The sequence below is a fragment of the Monodon monoceros genome, unplaced genomic scaffold (genome assembly GCF_005190385.1).
Source record: "Monodon monoceros isolate NGI ecotype Baffin Bay Population unplaced genomic scaffold, NGI_Narwhal_1 Super_Scaffold_20, whole genome shotgun sequence".
Classification (NCBI taxonomy): Eukaryota; Metazoa; Chordata; class Mammalia; order Artiodactyla; family Monodontidae; genus Monodon; species Monodon monoceros.
Genome location: NW_021703777.1, coordinates 117,998,644 through 118,020,069, shown reverse-complemented (window position 1 = coordinate 118,020,069; position 21,426 = coordinate 117,998,644). Strand labels below are relative to the sequence as shown.

Sequence of the window (21,426 nt, the reverse complement as noted above, 5' to 3'; positions counted from 1 at the left end):
TATTTACATCCTTGGCTGTATTAATGCACACACACCATTAAAAATCCAGATGGTTTAGAGTTTTTCCTCTATATCTGAATAGATATTTGCAGAAAAATCTATTTACATCCTTGGCTGTATTAATGCACACACGCCATTAAAAATCCAGATGGTTTAGAGTTTTTCCTCTATATCTGAATAGATATTTGCAGAAAAATCTATTTATATCCTTGACTTATTAATACACACACACCATAAAAAATCCAGATGGTGTGTATTAATGCACATACACCATAAAAAAATCAAGAAGGTTAGGAACAGAAAAAAATAAGAAAGTACAGGGGTCATGCGATTACTAGCAAAAAGAGTGTTCTCAAATTAGTACAAGAAATTACAAAAGGGAAAGGTTAACATATTTGAATACATAAGAATTAAAATCTGTTTAACATAAGAATAAAAAAATAAAAGAAACAAACTGCAAAATATTAGCACCAGGGATCAGAAAAGGGCGATAATCTATAAAGAGCTCTTAAAAATTGGTAAGAAATATACCAAGATCCCAATAAATGAATGTATGTAGAATACTAGCAGGCAATTCACAAATGAAGAAATAAAAATAGCCAATAAATATTTCAAAAAAAGTATTAAACTCAAAATAAATGCAAAATAAAGCAAAGAGATACCACCTTTCGGTTATTATAAAACACTCAAAGGGTAGCAAAGGTGCAGTAAGACAGAAACTCTCCTAAAAAGCCACTGGGAATATAAAATGAAATAATCCTTCTAGGAAGTAGTTTGGGAATGCATATAAAAAGCTCAGTTTTTAACACAGTCATACAACCTTTTAAGGAAGCTATTTAAAGGAAATACCCAGAAATCCTGGGAAAAGCTTTGATGTATAATGAAAAATTTAGAAACAATCTACGTATTTAATGTAAGGGCAATGGCTAAGTAAAGCACAATATACCTTTTTGATGGGTGCATTATCATTTGTTTAAAAGGAGCTTTATCAGTCCACAGCTTGCAGACGCCAGCCTCCTGACCCAGCAAAAACAAGCTGCCCAAGGGCTGCAGCCAACGAAGAACCCACAGCCTCTCCAGTCTCCTCCCTTCTCTCCTCTGTTCTCTCCTCTCCTCTGTTCTCCAGACTTGCCTACGGTTTGCCACAGTTTGCTTGTCTTGAACTGCAATTCTTTGCTATTCCCAAAAAAACTCATTTTGCTGGTAAAAACAAACCAAAAAATGGGCTCTTTTGTTTTTTTTAAGGGCAACATTACATATATGCAGGATTTTTAAATGTAAATACAGGATGATTGCAAGTATAAGAAAAATACACTAAAAATACTGGAAAGAAATGTAACAAATTCAGTGTAATAGGGCTATAATTATTTTCCTTTATTTCTTAATAATTTTCTCTATTTTTAAAATAAGCTTTATAAACTTTAGAAGGGAAGAGATGGGGATGGAAAAAGTCATACTATCATTTTAAACAGATGTAATTCAGTAAGAAGCTTTGTCAACTTTTTAAAAAGCAAATATAATCATTTCTTAAGGTTTAGGTACTCTGAGTCTTCCCTGCAGTTGTGAAGGCCTACAAAAGAAGTTTTGTAGAATAAATGGTGATTAGTAATGGTGTTTTCTAGGAATGACATATTGGAAGTGGAGGGCTGTGGTGAGAGAGAAGGGAGTGTAGTGCTTTACAAAATGTTATTTGGGGGCCAGTAATTTATACTTGTTTCACTGTTGACATACACAGCATGGGCTTAGAAACATATCAAAAAATAATGTTTTTTTCCAGCAACCACACCATCATCAGATGATGTATACAATGTGATTACTTAAATATAAAATCTTTATTTATTCATTGAGGTATACCCAGCACAATCACATTCAGTCTTTATTTTAGACATTCTTATTCCATTCTTAACGGTAGAATTTCCTCTATAATTATCTAGTAATTTTCATCTGAACTTGAGACTATTACCATTCCTAAATTTCACTTACCTCTTAGTTCTGGTATCATGAGTTTCTAAGAAATGTCTTTGCGCCTCATGTTTAGAATGATGATCAGCAGCTAATGCGATATCAACAGTAATAAGTCCTAAGTTGGCTGACCCAGCTTCAAGCCAGTAGGCCCTCCGTAGTACTGCAGGCTGAAGCCCAACTCTGGAATTATTCAATTGTTCAATGTACTGTCTCACTTGAAAATCCTGAATTGCAGCACTTATTCCTTCCCCAACCGACTGATTGTGGAGATTACAGTTTGCAACCCGAATTGCACCCATCTAAAGTTGAATGAAGAAAATGAAACAAAACTGTAGTTTCTGTATTTTTAAGCAACTTAGAGTAAACTATAGAATAAGTAATTATTTCAAATTGCATGAAATATAAGGAAGAAAAGAAAGGGAAAGGAAAAAAGAGAAAGGGGAAATAGAAAAGATAAATGCAACAGAATAAAAATAAACATTCAATTTAAAAAAGAGGATAAAAGGAAAAGAACATAATTCCAAAGGAAAATGAGAGATGGAGGAAAGAAAAGTTAGAAGAGTAGTAAGTAATGAAATCACAGAATCTTAACAAGGCTTGATTTTAAACAGTAACCAGTAAGCAGCAGTGGCAAACAAATGTTTCCAGGAGCCAGACAGGAAATATAAATGAATAAAACCTAAAGGAATTCAAAATTAAATCTTTTAAAAACATTACCAATTTATGTTCCTGCCATATAAGCACGCTACCAGTTTATATCCCTGCCATAAAGCAAGGTTATAATAATTCAGAGTAAAAAAGTAGTGAAAGTGTGCCTTTAAAAATTAAGACTGGAAGAGAACACAGATGGTATAAAATAGAAAGCTATCTCCTAGAATTCTGTACTATTCTGCGAGATGGCAAACTATAAATATGTGTTTTATTTCAAGAAATGGAGGTTTGGTTTGGCAAAAAGGAAAAAGAATTACACTGGCCAAGAAATAGACAAATGTGTACCTTTATATTTGTAGCACAGCCATGCTCCACAATATAAATATCAGCTCCATCTACTGCTAAACGAGTCATAGTATACTTCAAATCATCTGAAGTTGGACAAGGCCCAGGAATACAACTCAACTAAAATGAAATGGATTGAACATTTAATTCTTCACCATCAATTCATTATTTTGATACATAAATCTGCTTCTTTAAATAAACACAAGTCTTGTTACATGTGTATTTTAAAATATCAATTAAATTTAACTTTTTTATAATGATAAATTATATATTTATAATTAGATATATTTATAATGATAAACAAAATAATCAGCAATTAAAGTCTTGCCAATTAGAAAACTAATCATAAGCAACCATGTGTCACTTTCATTCAAAAGTGGCATGTGGCAATACTACACTGACAGAATACATATAAAACCTGTTATTGAAACTCAAAAAGAACAGCCAAAGGAAACTGATAAACAACTTCACAGGTTTATAAGGACTGTATAGGAGTTTAAAGTTGTAAGATTTTCTTAAGAGTATTTCATATTCCATTCACAGGCACATTTTTACACACATCCACAAATATATGAACTGTAAATGTTATGATGATATCTAGGAAAATCCACACAAATTTATTTTTGTTTTACTCCTAAAACATAGATTTGGTCATGATTAGGTTGGAAGATAACATACATATCCCCAACTTCAATGAACTTCTTTGGGAAATGGCAGCCCTGAATAAATTACCAGCCCAACAGCTTGTACTCTGCTCATCAGTGGCAGAGCCAGGACTAGAAGGCAGGTGTCTTGTATGATAGTCGGTGCTCTATACTAATATATTTCCTCCACACGAAATAGACCTTAAAAAAAATCTGACCTAAAATGACAGAAAGAATATCAGTGGATGTGTGGAATAGTGTCTCACTGCGAAGGGTCACAAAGGAATTTCCTAAGGTGATAGAAATGTTCTAGATCTTCATTGGTGGTAAGGGTTATACCAGTATATATAACTTTTCTCAAAACTCAAACTTAAAAAGGGTGAATTTATTGTATGTAAATTATGCCTCAGTGAAGTTGATTTTTTTAAATTATAATACAACTTAAAAGCTTTGAGTAGTAGGAAAAAAAAAAAAGAGGGAGGAGATACCTACAAGTATGTACAAATTATTGGTAAGAAACTAATGACTAAGGAACCAATTCCCTGGAGCCTGGCATTGCGTTTATAACAAGAAAATAAATAATTTTATCACCAATTACAGCTGTTTCCTTTATTGATGGTAAATTAGCACAGGTTACAGATTTTCTTGGACGTAAAATTAAAAGCAGAATGAATTACTTCCGACTCACAGTAATATAATAGCAAACATACAGTTTGTATAACAAAAGAAAAAAGAAAGGAAAGACACATAGAAAAGCAACTAGAAAGAAAAACTAAACTGTTAGCAATGGCTATCTCTATGTTGTAGAATTAGGGTAAGTTATTTTTCTTTTTTGAAACTACAATGTTTTCCAGGTTTTCTCAAAGGAGCATACTTAAAAAATGTTCCCCACCCTAAATGCATAAGGAACAGTGCTTACTACAAAATAACACTCTGCATCTCTCTGCCCCTGTACATGATTTTAGGAATTACTATCTACTTTTTACAACCCTCTTGAAGGTACTGTAATGACCCTTAGTCGCGGTAGTGCAAAGCGGTAGAAAGAGTGTAAGATCTGGAGTCAGGAAACTTGGCAAATGCCCCACATTGCTAATCATGTTAAAGGAGAATATGTATGTTCCAGAAGGGTCTGCAAACAATGCCATGTAAGGAATTTAACCTTCCTCCTCCAATTTCTAAACCTTCTACATAAACACACATCCATATCCCAAAGAGTTAGTATAATAATGCAGTAAGAGATAAGACATAATTTTATAATATCTCCATTTATTTGTGAATGTATGTTTTAATAATTACCTCATATTTTAAATATTTACAACTAAATAACAAGTGGCTATACATGTTCAAAATAATTTTAGTAATTGAAAAAACTGAACTTTGGTGTTTACTTGATGCTATGTGCAGTTGATTTAAAGCTGATATCTCTTTCACTTCGAAAAAAGCCATAAATGTTTATAATACTGCTAACATATCTGTTAACATACCTTGGATTCACAGAACCGACGATCAATTCCATGCTGACATACTATTACTGATTTTGGTCTTTCCAGTTCATACTCCCGACATACCACATGAAAAACAAATGTCTGTCCCCACTCCAAGAGACAAGCCAGCTGCAAATAAGCCATGACAGGTTGACAACACTGTTAGCATTCTAAACAATTGTTCAGAGTTTAAAAGCTTATCAAGAATATTAATACAGCTTGAAAGAATCCAAAGAGTGCCTTATACCTGCTACATAATCTACTTGTTAACCAATATCATTTTTCTACCTTGACATCACTTGTGTTACTTTTCATTTGTGAATGACAAAATGCATTGCCAAAATGAAAACTCATTTCAACTGAAAAATTCAACTTCAGCAACCTCTAAAGCAAGTATTTTTTTTCAAGGTTATATCTTTCTTCTTATATGATTAATCGGAATCCTCTGCACAGAAAAGCACCTAAAATTCTCTACCTAATAATAAACCAAGCTTTGAAGTGAAATTTGTATCTATTAAGCTACAATTTTAGAAAATCAGGTATTCTGAAGATTGAAGAACTTTTATGAATAGAAGTTTAAGTAAGTATATATCAATTTTTCATCAAATCTTGAGTTTAAGAAAAAACCTTAATTTTATAATTGGTTAGTTTACAATAAACACTGAGACAAGGGTATACACGGTATTATCCCCCCCCAAAAAAAAGTACATATCTTGAACTCTCAGAAAACATGAATTTCACTTTTAAAACATACAAAGAAGGGAATAAACACTAAAAGCACCTATGGATTCATGAACCTTGCAGGAAACAGTGATGCCATGATTCTAGTGCAGAAGAAAGAGAAATGTTTCATCTTCTAATAAGGGCAACATATATGAGAGTCTAGCAATCTTTAGATTAAAGGAATTGTGTCCAATCTTGGAGGGTCAGCACAGCTTCACTGCATGCTTGCTGGGAACAAACTGTTTTGTTATATGCTTCAGTTTTTACTTGTATATTTAGAGACAGAAAATGGCAGATAAGAAGACAGTTATGAGGCTACTGAGCAATGAATACTTGTTTTCACCATTATATATTTCTTTCCATTCATTTTTATATAAAATATCCCTTTTCAATTCCATTCATTTTCCTACTATTTCTAGAATCTTAATTTTTGCTGCCCTCCAACAATTTCCTTCAGATACACAAGGTATCTAGTCTTTATTCACCTGCTTGCTGCCACTATCTACCTCTAAATTACACATATTTCACACTCATTCTGTAATTCTTTATTAAAAACTGAGTATGTACCTTTCTACCACATTCCAATCTTTTGAAACACCAATTATGAAACGCACATTATAAATACAGGCATACCTCAGAGATACTGTGGGTTTGGTTCCAGACCACCGCAATAAATTTGCAATATAGTGACTATCACAATAAAGCAAGTCACAAATACTTGGTTTCCCAGTGCATGTAGAAGTTATATTTACAAGTAACTAGTAGTCTATCAAGTGTACAATAACATTATGCCTAAAAAAACAACATACATACCTTAATTAAAAGATACTTTATTGCTAAAAAATGCTAACCTGAGCCTTCAGTGATTTATAATCTTTTTGCAATAGTAACTAACATCAAAGATCACTAATCACAGATTACCATAACAGATGTAATAATAATGAAAAAGTTTAAAATATTGCAATAATTACCAAAATGTGACACAGACACATAAATTGAGCAAATGCTGTCAGAAAAATGGTGCTGATAGACCTGCTTGATGCAGCATTGCCACAAACCTTCAATTTGTAAAAGAAAAAAAGCAAAATCTGTGAAGCACAATAAAATGAGGTATGCCTGTAAATGGCTCAACAGGTGAAATATTACAGTAATACAGACATTCAACTAAATTTCAATGGTCCATTTCTAGAACTAAATACAGTCAGCCCTCTGTATCCTTAGGCTTCACATCTGCAGTTGGTTGAATCCACAGTTGGTTGAACCTGTGGATGTGGAACCTGTGGATAGGGAGGGCTGACCATAACCCTTTAGGCATCTGAGACTCCTCAAGACTAAGTGGGACAGTGAGGGGGAAGGAGAATTTATCCAAAAGGATCACAACTAGCACTCCAGACCAGATTTTCTTACCAATAAATTCATTTTTATTTTTCTAAACCAGTATCCATATCACTAAGTGGAGGTTCAAACGATTTTATCTTGTTTTGGGACATCACAAGTAAAGAATGATGCTACCTTAATAGTATAAATGCTGTTTTCAAATCCTACTTAAGAAATATACAAGGTAAAGTTCTTAGAAAATTATTCTGTGTACTGGGAAAACAAGATTGTTCCAACAGTGGAGAGCCAAGTAATGTAATTTTAATAATATATAATTTGATTTCCAGAAATTTCTCATCCTGAGTTTTTCTCAAAGAAAGTCTTGAATTCTTGAAAGTATTACACAGAACTATAAAACATCACACCCGTCAATTTTAGGTGGCCCAGAAAAGTGACACTTGTCTCTGACTCATATAATACTAAGAAAATTCTGAATGGCAAGTGGAAATAAAATGAACATTCAAATGGGCATATAACCTATTCTTGGGGAGGTGGGTGAGTAAAGGAAAAAAAAAAAAAGTCAGGAGATAGCACTCTGAGAACTGAGAACATACCTGTGGTGCTGTGACCTTAGCTGTAAGGCTTCCAGCCTGCACATCAATTAGCCATGCGTATTCTAAGGAATCACTTCCCAAAGTAAGACCTTCTGCTGAGAACATAGCATGTGCTCTCAGCTGGAGACCTGACAAATTGATGTGACCTTCCCTGAGCACTTCATCCACAGGGGGTCGCTGCTGAAAACAATAATAAGACTGTAAGAAGCATAAGAAAAATCAGCATTATAATTGCTAGCTGCTTTTTCCCCCAGTGACAAAAGGTAAAAACATGCTATTTGGAAAATACGACTTTGGGATCCACAAGCTCCTAACACAACCTTGTACCCATAAAAGTAGTCTGTGTTAAGCTTCTTTAGTGACATTATCCATAAGAGCCCAACTGCAAAGCGAGACAGCAAAGTCCTAAAAAAAAAAATGCAGATCTCTGATCGGTAACTGCCTCAATGAATAAAAAGAAACAAGTATCATAACTGAGAGGGAATGTAAGAGGCCAATCTTTTGTGACAAGGCAGGAATCATGAGATCGAAGTATTAAAAAGAAGAAAATAACATGGAAGAATAAAGACCATTAAGACCATAAAACAAGGAACTAGCAAAGAAAGCCATCTTTCATAAAGATTTTGAGAATTATGTAAATATTAAAAGGATAGATCCATCTTACAAGAATAATTATATATTCACAACTAAAAAGCAGCAACATTTCAAAGAGAAAATTTCTAAGACTTACTCAGAAAGCTAAAGCATATGTCCTAAAATAGGGTATTCCGTGCAACACTGGTTTCACAGATGGTTATTAGAAATACAGAATAAAGTAAGTTTGGTAATGCCCTACCCACCAGTCACCAATTTCTATAGAATCTACCTCCCAATCTCTCACAAATGCACTGAGTTTCTTCCAGCTTCGCTGTTATCATCCTGGTCCAAATAATACAACCTCTTGCCAGGATCTCCCAAGCCTTAACTTTTACATATCTCTGGTCCACACTCTACAAAATCACCACAGAGATCTTTTAAAATCAAGTTTTATCATGTTTTTATCTTAAGACTATTACATGCTACCAAAGTACCTCATTCGTCTCCTTGCAGCACTTTTTACACTTGAAATTATTTATCTTAATTTTACCATGACAGTCTTTTTAGTGTGTGTGTGTGCAGGCCATCTTACAGGGTTAATGTTCCTTGTTTCAACACAAATTTTGGGAACTGCGTTCATAAAAAAGTGTTTTTAAGAATAGAGTTAAATTGAATTCATAAAGAATTCTTAAAAGTTCATTTCAAATTGTGAGTATAACAATAGCTCTAGAAACTCTTCTGACACATTTTTAAATTTTATTTTCATCTAAGCTGTGTGACAGTATATATAATCACTTAACTTCTCCAGGCTTCAGTTCCCTTCTGTTTTATCTGATGCAGCTGGAGAAGATGGTCAATAAAGATCACTTCTGGCACTGAGATTCAATAATTCTCAGGATAAAGCTTTTGACAGCTTTTTCTGAGCTCAAAAATACATGTGGATCTTGGCTTGGAAGAATCAATATTGTTAAATGTCCACACTACCCAAAGCAATCTACAGACTCAATGCAATCCCTATCAAAATTCCAATGGCATCTTTCAAAGAAATAGAACAAATAATCCTAGAATTCGTATAGAACCACAAAAAACCCCAAATACCCAAAGTAATCTTGAAAAAGACAAAAGAAAGCTGGAGGTATCATGCTGCCTTATCTCAAACTCTATCACATAGCTGTAATAATCAAAACAGTATGGTATTAGCATAAAAACAGACACATAAGTCAATGGAACAGAATAGAGAGCCCAGAAATAAACACACATATATATGGTCGATTAATTTACAGCAAAGGATCCAAGAATACACAATGAGGAAAGGAGAGTCTCTTCAATAAACAGTGCTGGGAAAACTCAGTAACACATACTAAAAGAATGAAACTCAATCACTATCTTATACCATATACAAAAATCAACTCAAAATTAATTAGAGACTTGAATGTAAGACCTGAAACCATAAAACTCCTAGAAGAAAATCGGAAGTAGACTCTCTGACATGGGCTTGGTGATTATTTTTTGAATCTAACACCAAAGGCAAAGCAACAAAAGCAAAAATAAACAAGTGGGACTACATCAAACTAAAAAGCTTCTTTGTAGCAAAGGAAACTATCAACAAAATGAAAAGGCGACCTGCAGAAGAAAAGAAAATATTTGCAGGGCTTCCCTGGTGGCACAGTGGTTGAGAAGCTGCCTGCCAATGCAGGGGACATGGGTTCGAGCCCTGGTCTGGGAAAATCCCACATGCCGCGGAGTAACTAGGCCTGTGAGCCACAACTACTGAGCCTGCACGTCTGGAGCCTGTGCTCCGCAACAAGAGAGGCCACGACAGTGAGAGGCCCATGCGCTGCGATGAAGAGTGGCCTCTGCTCGCTGCAACTAGAGAAAGCCCTCACACAGAAACGAAGACCCAACACAGCCAAAAATAAATAAATAAATAAATAAATAAATTAAAAAAAAAGAAAATATTTGCAAATCATAAATCTGATACAGGTCTAATACCCAAAATATATAAAGAATTCCCACAACTCAATAGCAAAAAAACAAACAATCCAATTTAAGAAATGGGCAGACGATCTGAATAGCTATTTCTCCAAAGAGGACATGCAGAAGGTCAACAGACACACGAAAAGATGTTCAACGTCACTAAACATCAGGGAAATGCAAATCAAAACCATAGTGAGATATCACTTCACACCTGTCAGAATGGCTCTCATCAAAAAGAACACAAATAACAAATGTTGGCAAGGATATGGAGAAAAGGGAACCCTTGTGCACTGTTGGTGGGAATGTAAATTGGTGCACCCACTATGGAGAATAATGGTGGTTTCTCAAAAAATTAAAAATAGAACTACCATATGATTCAGCAATTCCACTTCTGGGTAGTTATCCAAAGGAAACACTAATTCAAAGAGATACATGCATTGCCATGTTCACTGCAGTATTATTTACAAAAGCCAAGATACGGAAAAAACCTGTCTGTCAATGGATGAATGGATAAAGAAATTATGGTGAATATATATATATACATACATATATATGTGTATATATATATATATATACACACACACACAGTGAAATATCAGTCATAAAGAAATTATGGTGAATATATATATTGTGTGTATATATATACACACATATATACAGTGGAATATTAGTCATAAAGAAATTATGGTGAATATATATATATACACATATATATGTGTTTATATACACACACACACACACACACACATACAGTGGAATATCAGTCATAAAAAAAGAAGGAAATCTTGCCATTTGCGACAACATAAATGGACCTTGAGGGCAATATGCTAAGTGAAATAAGTAAGATAAAGACAAATACCATATGATCCCTCTTACATGTGGAATCTAAAAAAAAAGCTCATAGAATACAGAAAACAGATTGGGGGTTGCCAGAGGTGAGAGTAGGGGGTGGGGGAAATGGGTGAAAGGGGTCAAAAGGCAAAAGAAAATAAAGTGCATTTGGCCTTAAAGTTGGGGGGGAGGGGTTCATGCAGACGAGACAGGGGGTATTGATGGCACGATCCGTCACTACCACCCAGCTTGTCTATTTTTATTATTTTTAGCCACATAGGTTATCACAGGGACCATCCAAATGTATTTTCCAAGAATGTTCAGGGCCCACATATGCATCTGCTGTTAGTATATTAGAGTACCATCAGAAAGTTAGCTATTTATGACTTTTGAATGCCACTGTACCTACACAGACACTTAGGTGAGTTTATCTCAGCTATTTCTCAAAGACAATGAAGTCCACTCTTTGGAAAATACTAGAAAATGAAGGTTGATTTCTTGGTACTTCAAACCCAACATGCCCAGAAACGCATCATCTTCCCCTATAAACCAGTTCCTCCTCCCGTATTCTTTATCTCCCACTGGCTCAGTTAATTGCCTAAGGCAAAAACCAGGCATCATCCTGGATTCTATCCTCTCTCTCACCACCCACTGCCAAAAAAACAAAAACAAACATGTGGATCTTGGCTTGTCCTAAAGGTAAAGCCTACCTAGTCACCAATAAAGATTATATTCTAAATTTTATTACGGCTTGCATCGTTTAGTGGGTTGAATTGTGTCCCCTATGAAGACACGTTCAATTCCTAAGCTCAGGTACCTGTGAATGTGATCTTATTTGGAAATAGGGTCTTGACGAATGTAATCAAGTTAAAATGTGATTACACTGGATTACAGTGGGCCCTAATCCAAGGAACAGTGTCCTTGTAAGGGGAAAACTTAGACACACAGACTCATGGAGAGAATGCCACGTGAAGACAGAGGCAGAGATTTGAGTGATACAACTACAAAACAAGGAATGCCAAGGATTGTTAGCGACCACCAAAAGCTAGGAAAAGACAAGGAAGGATCCTCTCCTACGGCCTTGAAAGAGAGCATGGCCCTGCCAAACACACCAGTTTCAGACTTCCAGGCTCCAAAACTGTGAAAGACTAAGCTTCTGTTGTTCTAAGCCACCCAGTGTGGGGTACCTTGCATTGGCAGCCCTAGAAAACTAATATACATCAAAAGATGATCAAGTAAAAAGTGTGTGGTTTCATAAGTCAGACACAATAATAGACCCATCACATTAGATCCTTAACCTTGAAGTTCTGCACTAAGACTAATGCTACCAGAAATAAGCAGCTACAGGTGAGTGACCCAGAACTGAGTCTTGAGGGCAGTCACGGTGTGAAGCTTCCCATCATGAAAGAGTATTAGATAGTATAAAGACAAAAGAAGAAAATATTTCTTAGGAATGCTAGCACTACAAAATGTAAGCAAATTAAGTAGATAAGCAAATTCCAAGAGAATATGTATAGACTATGCTTGTCTTCAGGGTGAATTATGAAGTGTTAACCATCCAGGAAACAAAACATCACTAATACTTCTACTATTGCCTTGATATCTCCATTCCCTGAATTCCTTTTCTTATCACCAAATAAATCACACTTTACACTTCAGTCTCTGTACAAGTTTGCCAGTAATTCTATAATTAGGGTTAATATGAACTTTCATAATAAACTCAATAAAATATTTTTTATATCTACTGAAGTCTTTTGAGAATGCAGTGATTAAAATAGAAGTTGAAGTATCACCAGGTACTCATAAGCAACCAGAGATGTTCACCTAAGATTCTCAGAACTCAGTCATAAGAAGATATTTCCCTTTTACCTTTACTAATTTCCTCAACAGACTGAAAAAAGGAGATGGGCTCCCTCTCCATACACTTGCCTCCCAAAATAAAAAACCAACCAATTCTAATGACCCACTAATTAGAGAGAGGACAAGAGTTATTTTTAAGGTTTCATGTGACAAGTTAAAAGTGTTAACACAAGTGAGATCTTTGTGATGATAGAATAGTTCTGTATCTTGATTTTGGTGGCAGTTACACAAATCTACACGTGATAAGATGACACAGAACTATGCACACATATTGTGCCAATGTCAATCTCCTGGTTTTGATACTATACCGTAATTATGTAAAAGATCAACATGGAGGAAACACAGAAACTCTCTGTACTACCTTTGTAACCTCCTATAAATCTATAATTCTTTTGAAATAAAAGTTTTTAAAAAAGAAATATTCTGTGGCAAAAACTCATACATTAAGTGTTACGTTTTAGCTACTACAATAGAAAAATATAGTCAGTTATGGCAAAAGAGTGAAAAGGGGTATGCTCTTTTAAATAAGATGATCAGTTACTACATAGACTCCATAGTGAGTTATCATTCATTGATGATTCACTGTCAGATTCTTCCTCCTGTTTATAATTTTACTTTGCTTTGTACTAAAAAACATCATAGTTCTAAAGCATACAACTTGACTAAAAGTAGGAAAGAGCCTTAAAGTAGTGGTAGATGCCAAGAGAAGCCATTGGCATTAAAAAATAATAATAATAAAGTAATAATCTACCCAGGAATGTAAAATATTCCCATTTGATGAATGTCACCAGTTCACTTCCAAAAGAGCCTCAGGAATATCTTGAAGGAATTAACAAAGTATCTGGTAGGTACATTAGATGAAAAGAATAAATCATTGACCATGTAGGTACGCATGTTTTCAAGATTTATGGTACTGGTTAATATTAATACTTAGGTTGTGATTTTCAACACTATCTACCAACATTGTATACAATTAGTTTTTCCCTTCCATAAACATACGAGAAAGTTAGAAAGTATTTCTTTCCATTTCTAAAAACAATAGATATTAAATATAATTGTTTGGGATCATATAAATAAGGAAATAAGCAGAGGAAAAAAAAGAACTAAGATTCTTGAAACAATTCTCATATATACACACAATACAAAACTGCTTAGTATAGTTAAATTAAAGGACCCTAATTGTAAGAGCTATATATTCCATGCTCTGAAGTTAACACATTGTTTTGACCCCAAAAATAGTAATAATAGATCTCTAAGTCTTTACCATAACTCAGTTTCACATTACCTGATAGTTATCACTGACAAACACATTCAGGGGTGACAGGACAAGTTGCAGCATGGTCTCCCTAAATCCTTTTTTCATTTCAAAACATAGTCTTTCCAAAAAAGCTGTAGGACACTCAGGGCCATCAGTAGTTCCATGCTAAAGTCAAGCAAAATACCATAATCAAGATACAGATAAAGACCAAGGAAGTACAGGAAAATAAAAATTACATTTATACAATTAAAAGACTCATATTTTACAAGGAGAAACAGTGCTTACTGACAAAAAAAAGTATTCTGTCCCCAGAAAAAGACATTAGGTTCACTAAGCACCAGAGGTGATTCCTTTCCCGTGCAACCCTAGGAACATGACATGGACGCAGTATGCAGCACAATGCTCTAGGGCCACACCCTCCCTATCTGGCCTGGCTCCAATGGCCATGGGTTCTTTGGACAATATAATCTGATTTCAAGTCAGCCCCAAGAGGCCCAAGGGTCATCCTTTAGAGTAAACCAGGATACTGTGCTGAATCCAAACCTCTGACACAACTCAACCTCCAGGGTCAAGTCTGAATCTTGATTTTGTAATAGGTCTAACATCCCAGACTGGTCTGGAGTTAGAGATAAAGGCTAAAAAAATGTGAAGTCCTAGGACATCCATCAGGCTAACTATAAACCTAGCAACTCAACAGCTTGGCAAAATGTTCTAAACTTATATAGAACAGCAAAGAAGGAACTAAAGTGAAAGAAGAAAAACAGAACGGAAAATTATCAGTGATCGGGTAATTATACTATGAAGAAAATAACAAACTAGCTTTATAAAGATAAAAGGATAAATTCAGAAGTGTTTTTGAATGTGAATTTTTTATGTAAGTGTGTGCACACAGAGACACAGTTTCCTATGCTGAGTGGATTTCATAATAAACTCCAGACTATTTCGACACGTAAACACTTACAACAGGAAGACGCCCGTGAACTTTGTGCAAATTAACAAGTACAGTAATATCCCAAGGACGCAAGGTAAGCGGATGAATTGACTTGGCTGAACTTTCATTTTCTTTTTTGTCATTTTCCATTCCAACAGCAGTCCACCCAGAGCTGGATGATGTTGACAGTGACAGAACAGGGCTTGAAATAACCTCTTCAAAATCCATATACATGTCATCTTCCCCAAAGTAGTTTTCCTACAAATATTAAGAATAAATTGCCATCAAAAGAGATATGTAACAATAACTTTTCATCTTGGAGCCTGAAATCTGTAAACTAAGCAATTCTTTAACCTCTTTTAAAGCATCAGTCTATTTCCTTTAAATGAAAACAAGATACATATATTTAAGGCACCCACTTAATACTTAACTACATATATTTAAACAGCCACTTACTTGGCTGCTTAGCAAATAACTATTCCGTAGCAAAAAAAAAAAAAAAAAACCCACAAAAAGTTACAGAAGTTTGTAGTAAAGCTTCATGATAACACCACCTCTAATTATAGCAAAAACTTGCAATTTAGATCCTAAAAGAAACCTATGAAGATTTGAAAGGTTCAGTTGTTTTCAATCTGTGCTTCTCAGAGTTCTGAGGTAATAATACCCAGAGATATCCTTTGAGGGAAGCAGATCAACTCACTAAAAATCAATTTGGAAAAATCCAATTAGCTAAATCTGTAATTTATATATTACAGTTGGAATATTTATCAGGAATGTTTTAACAGCTTTAATAAGAATGCCCCATTTTGGTTACTTGTGACAAAAACATTATAAATAGTTACCAAAACTTCCTTTCATACAGTTCATCCTGGTTTCTTAAGTATTCAAATTTCAGAAGTGTTTCAACAATATCTGGTTTCTTTTGCATCAGAATTTAAATTTCTTTTTTAATTGAAATTCTTTTTTCTTCCTATTAATTCCAAATTTAAATTTTGCCTATTTGATCTGTCAGTAGTAATCAAAAAGTTGTTAAAATATTCCAATTAACACTGTTGACTACATTTGCTCAATATTAAAACCAAGGTAGTATTTTGGTAAATTCTGCATTTTGGTTATTGACATATTTATTTTCTGGCTAGGGTTCTGGATATACGGCCAATTAATATCCTTTCACAGGAAAGGATATTGAAGGGCTTAAGGTCATTCAGTTAATTACTGGCAGGGCAAATATTAAAATCCCAAATATACTGACTTGCAGAACTGGGGCTTTTTCTCTATTATCTACTGTCATCTGCCTCTAAATAATACGGGTCCTACTTAGAACCTGCTTGATTTAATTGTGCTTATATAACTCCGAAGCACGGACAAATTCAAACACAAATAGAAAGGTAAATAAATATTGGTTTTTATCCTGAATTCCAACATTAAATTTGTAAAACTCAAAATAAATATCTAATTGATTTCAAACAACATTAAAAACCTAGAGTTATTTGGAGCAGTAGTTCTTCCTCAGATCATCTGAGAAGCCTTTTCAAAACATACATGCTGTCCCAGTCCTGGAGATGGGTTCATCAGGTTTATAGTGGCCATGGAGTCCAGAGACAAGTAGAAAATGGAAGTTCCTTTGGTGATTTTACCTGCAAATGGCCTCCAGACCTAATCATCTCTGCCCTACCTCCCCTCCACACAACTTATCTAAGGAGTCAATGTATTCTATTGATGTTTATTAGCTTTCAACATACTAAGAGTTACCAACAAATCATTAGAAATGTTATTTTTATTTTAGCTAATTTTTAATAACACTAGCCTAATAATTTCTTATTTTAAAAAGATTCCCTTGTAGTCTCTAACAATTTCTAACCCTAAAAAAAGAAGGTTCCTGTAGATTCCTACAATTAAAGGAAAAAGATTCTCTTGGGCATAATGTTCAATTTGCTACTAAACCAATCTCTGCTTAATTATCTGAAATAGAAATAACTCATATCAGAGTCTTTAGGGATTACTGAATCTCCAACATAATAAAAGAGATCTGCTAAGTTTTATTAAATGTGTCAATGACTGTTTTTAAAGAGTTATAAAACACTAGGAGTCTTTTATGCGTTAACACATTTGTACCTGTTGAGTATTATCAACAAAATGTACTTTTTAAATCATAACTCTTTAAAAGCTAGCCTAATGTTAAATGTTTAATGTTGGTGTCTGATTTAAGTTTTGTGAGGATTTTTAATATGTGAGTTCCATCTATAAGAATTAATTTCTTAAGGATTCACTAAAAAATTACCAAAAGTTTGATTGAAGTATCTGGCAAGTAGTAATATATTATGGTAAACTTTTATGATATTTTAACATTAGTGAATGTATACAAATATTTACAAATACAAATAAAAATCCTATTTCCATTTTAAACAACCCTAGAAAAAACCATTGGCTTACAGAATTGGGAAAATGTATTATTTTGTCAAGTTTTTAGCATGTATGACATTAAGAATGATAAACTACATTTTCAGTTTACTTACGAGTCCTCTGTAATTTTAATTTCCCAGAAATATTTTATTACATGAGTATCAAGTAACCTAGTTTAAGTAACAGGAGACTGTCATTTTTTTCCCCAGCTAAAAATTAATACTTATCCAATCATACTCATTCCTCAAAATAAAAGAAGAAAAAGGAAAAAACAGGTATTATCATCAATAGTTAGAAGACAGCTAATAAAATCAGAAATGAAGGGAAAAAAACCCTACAAATACTCTGTTTCCAATATTTTTTTTTAAATCTAAACTTGATAGCCAGGCTTCTCTTCAAGACCAATAAAACTATTTTTTAATATTTTTTATTTTTTACATAATTTTTAAAGGTTATACTCCATTTACAGTTATTACAAAATAATGGCTATATTCCCCATTAAAACTATTTTTTAATAAGAAAAACATATATGTCATATATACCCTTAATCCATGGTTACTATTTGCCACCACTGATATGCTATCACTACTTAGATTCAGATTTCCTTCTTCCATTAAGAATAAATGCAGGAAGATGGCGGAAGAGTAAGACGCGGAGATCACCTTCCTCCCCACAGATACATCAGAAATACATCTACATGTGGAACAACTCCTACAGAACACCCACTGAACACTGGCAGAAGACCTCAGACCTCCCAAAAGGCAAGAAACTCCCCACGTACCTGGGTAGGGCAAAAGAAAAAAGAATAAACAGAGACAAAAGAATAGGGACGGGACCTGCACCAGTGGGAGGGAGCTGTGAAGGAGGAAAGGTTTCCACACACTAGGAAGCCCCTTCCCGGGCGGAGACTGCGGGTGGCGGAGGGGGAAAGCTTCGGGGCCGCGAAGGAGAGCACAGCAACAGGGGTGCGGAGGGCAAAGCGGAGAGATTCCCGCACAGAGGATCGGTGCCAACCAGCACTCACCAGCCAAGAGGCTTGTCTGCTCACCCGCCAGGGCGGGTGGGGTCTGGGAGCTGAGGTTCGGGCTTCAAAGGTCAGACCCCAGGGAGAGGAATGGGGTTGGCGGCGTGAACACAGTCTGAAGGGGCCTAGTGCGCCATGGCTAGCCGGGAAGAATCCGAGAAAAAGTCTGGACCTGCCAAAGAGGCAAGAGATTTTTTCTTCCCTCTTTGTTTCCTGGTGCTCTAGTAAAGAGGATTAAGAGCGCTGCTTAAACGAGCTCCAGAGACGGGCACAAGCCACGGCTAACAGCGCAGACCCCAGAGACGGACATGAGACGCTAAGGCTGCTGCTGCCACCACCAAGAAGCCTGTGTGCGAGCACAGGTCACTATCCACACCCCCGTCCTGGGAGCCTGTGCGGCCCGCCACTGCCAGGGTCCCGTGATCCAGAGACAACTTCCGCAGGAGAACGCACGGCACTCTCAGGCTGGTGCAACGTCACGCCGGCCTCTGACGCCGCAGGCTCGCCCCGCACTCCGTGCCCCACCCTCCCCGCAGCCTGAGTGACCCAGAGCTCCCGAATCAGAGGCTCCTTTAACCTGGTCCTGTCTGAGCGAAGAACAGATGCCCTCCGGCAACCTACACGTAGAGGTGGGGCCAAATCCAAAGCGCAGGCCCCGGAGCTGTGAGAACAAAGAAGAGAAAGGGAAATCTCTCCCAGCAGCCTCAGAAGCAGCAGATTAAAGCTCCACAATCAACTTGATACACCCTGCATCTCTGGAATACCTGAATAGATAATGAATCATCCCAAATTGAGGAGGTGGACTTTGAGAGCAAGATTTATTATTTTTTCCCCTTTTCCTCTTTTTGTGAGTGTGTATGTGTATGCTTCTGTGTGAGATTTTGACTGTATAGCTTTGCTTTCACCATTTGTCCTAGGGTTCTGTCCATCTGTTTTTTTTGTTGTTGTTTATTTTTACTTAAAAAAATTATTGTTCTTAATAATTATATTTTATTTTAATAACTTTTATTTTATCTTATTTTATTTTATTTTATTTTATTTTATCCTCTTTCTTTCTTTCTTTCTACTTTTTCTCCCTTTTATTCTGAACCATGTGAATGAAAGGCTCTTGGTGCTGCAGCCAGGAGTCAGTGCTGTGCCTCTGAGGTGGGAGAGTCAACTTCAGGACACGTGTCCACAAGAGACCTCCCAGCTCCACGTAGTATCAAACGGTGAAAATCTCCCAAAGATCTCCATCTCAACACCAAGACCCAGCTTCACTCAACGACCAGCAAGCTACAGTGCTGGACACCCTATGCCAAACAACTAGCAAGACAGGGACACAACCCCACCCATTAGCAGAGAGGCTGCCTAAAATCATAATAAGGTCACAGACACCCCAAAACACACCACCAGACGTGGACCTGCCCACCAGAAAGACAAGACTCAGCCTCATCCACTAGAACACAGGCACTAGTCCCCTCCACCAGGAAGCCTACACAACCCACTGAACCAACCTTAGCCACTGGGGACAGACACCAAAAACAACCGGAACTACGAACCTGCAGCCTGCAAAAAGGAGACCCCAAACACAGTAAGATAAGCAAAATGAGAAGACAGAAAAACACACAGCAGATGAAGGAGCAACATAAAAACCCACCAGACCTAACAAATGAAGAGGAAATAGGCAGTCTACCTGAAAAAGAATTCAGAATAATGATAGTACAGATGATCCAAAATCTTGGAAATAGAAGAGAGAAAATGCAAGAAACATTTAACACGGACCTAGAAGAACTAAAGAGGAAACAAGCAATGATGAACAACACAATAAATGAAATTAAAAATACTCTAAAAGGGATCAATAGCAGAATAACTGAAGCAGAAGAACGCATAAGTAACCTGGAAGATAAAATAGTGGAAATAACTACTGCAGAGAAGAATAAAGAAAAAAGAATGAAAAGAACTGAGGACAGTCTCAGAGACCTCTGGGACAACATTAAACACACCAACATTCGAATTATACGGGTCCCAAAAGAAGAAGAGAAAAAGAAAGGGATTGAGATAATATTTAAAGAGATTACAGTTGAAAACTTCGCTAATATGGGAAAGGAAATAGTTAATCAAGTCCAGGAAGCACAGAGAGTCCCATACAGGATAAATCCAAGGAGAAAGATACCAAGACACATATTAATCAAACTGTCAACAATTAAATACAAAGAAAACATATTAAAAGCAGCAAGGGAAAAATAACACACAAGGGAATCCGCATAAGGTTAACAGCTGATCTTTCAGCAGAAACTCTGCAAGCCAGAAGGGAGTGGCAGGACATATTTAAAGTGATGAAGGAGAAAACCTTACAACCAAGATTACTCTACCCAGCAAGGATCTCATTCAGATTTGATGCAGAAATTAAAACCTTTACAGACAACCAAAAGCTGAGAGAGTTCAGCACCACCAAACCAGCTTTACAACAAATGCTAAAGGAACTTCTCTAGGCAAGAAACACAAGAGAAGGAAAAGACCTACAATAACAAACGCAAAACAATTAAGAAAATGGGAATAGGAACATACATATCGATAATTACCTTAAATGTAAAAGGATTAAATGCTCCCACCAAAAGACACAGACTGGCTGAATGGATATAAAAACAAGACCCATATATATGCTGTCTACAAGAGACCCACTTCAGACCTAGAGACACATACAGACTGAAAGTGAGGGAATGGAAAAAATATTCCATGCAAATGGAAATCAAAAGAAAGTGGGAGTAGCAATTCTCAAATCAGACAAAATGACTTTAAAATAAAGACTATTACAAGAGACAAAGTAGGACACTACATAAT

At 35.7% G+C, this 21,426-nt stretch overlaps 1 protein-coding gene across 6 annotated transcripts in view; it reads right to left on the bottom strand.

The window, feature by feature from the left end:
- KIAA1109 (KIAA1109 ortholog) overlaps nt 1-21,426 on the bottom strand; it is a 208,138-nt gene that overhangs the window by 113,188 nt on the left and 73,524 nt on the right. For 5 of the 6 annotated variants that reach the window (XM_029234854.1, XM_029234856.1, XM_029234857.1 and 2 more), the window contains 6 exons: nt 15,207-15,434; nt 14,273-14,410; nt 7,744-7,923; nt 5,090-5,218; nt 2,962-3,081; nt 1,984-2,264 (listed from right to left, as the gene is read on the bottom strand). In XM_029234854.1, coding sequence (XP_029090687.1) covers nt 1,984-2,264; nt 2,962-3,081; nt 5,090-5,218; nt 7,744-7,923; nt 14,273-14,410; nt 15,207-15,434 — 1,076 coding nt within the window. The remainder of the gene's footprint in view (nt 1-1,983; nt 2,265-2,961; nt 3,082-5,089; nt 5,219-7,743; nt 7,924-14,272; nt 14,411-15,206; nt 15,435-21,426) is intronic. The other variant, XM_029234855.1, reaches the window with a different exon arrangement.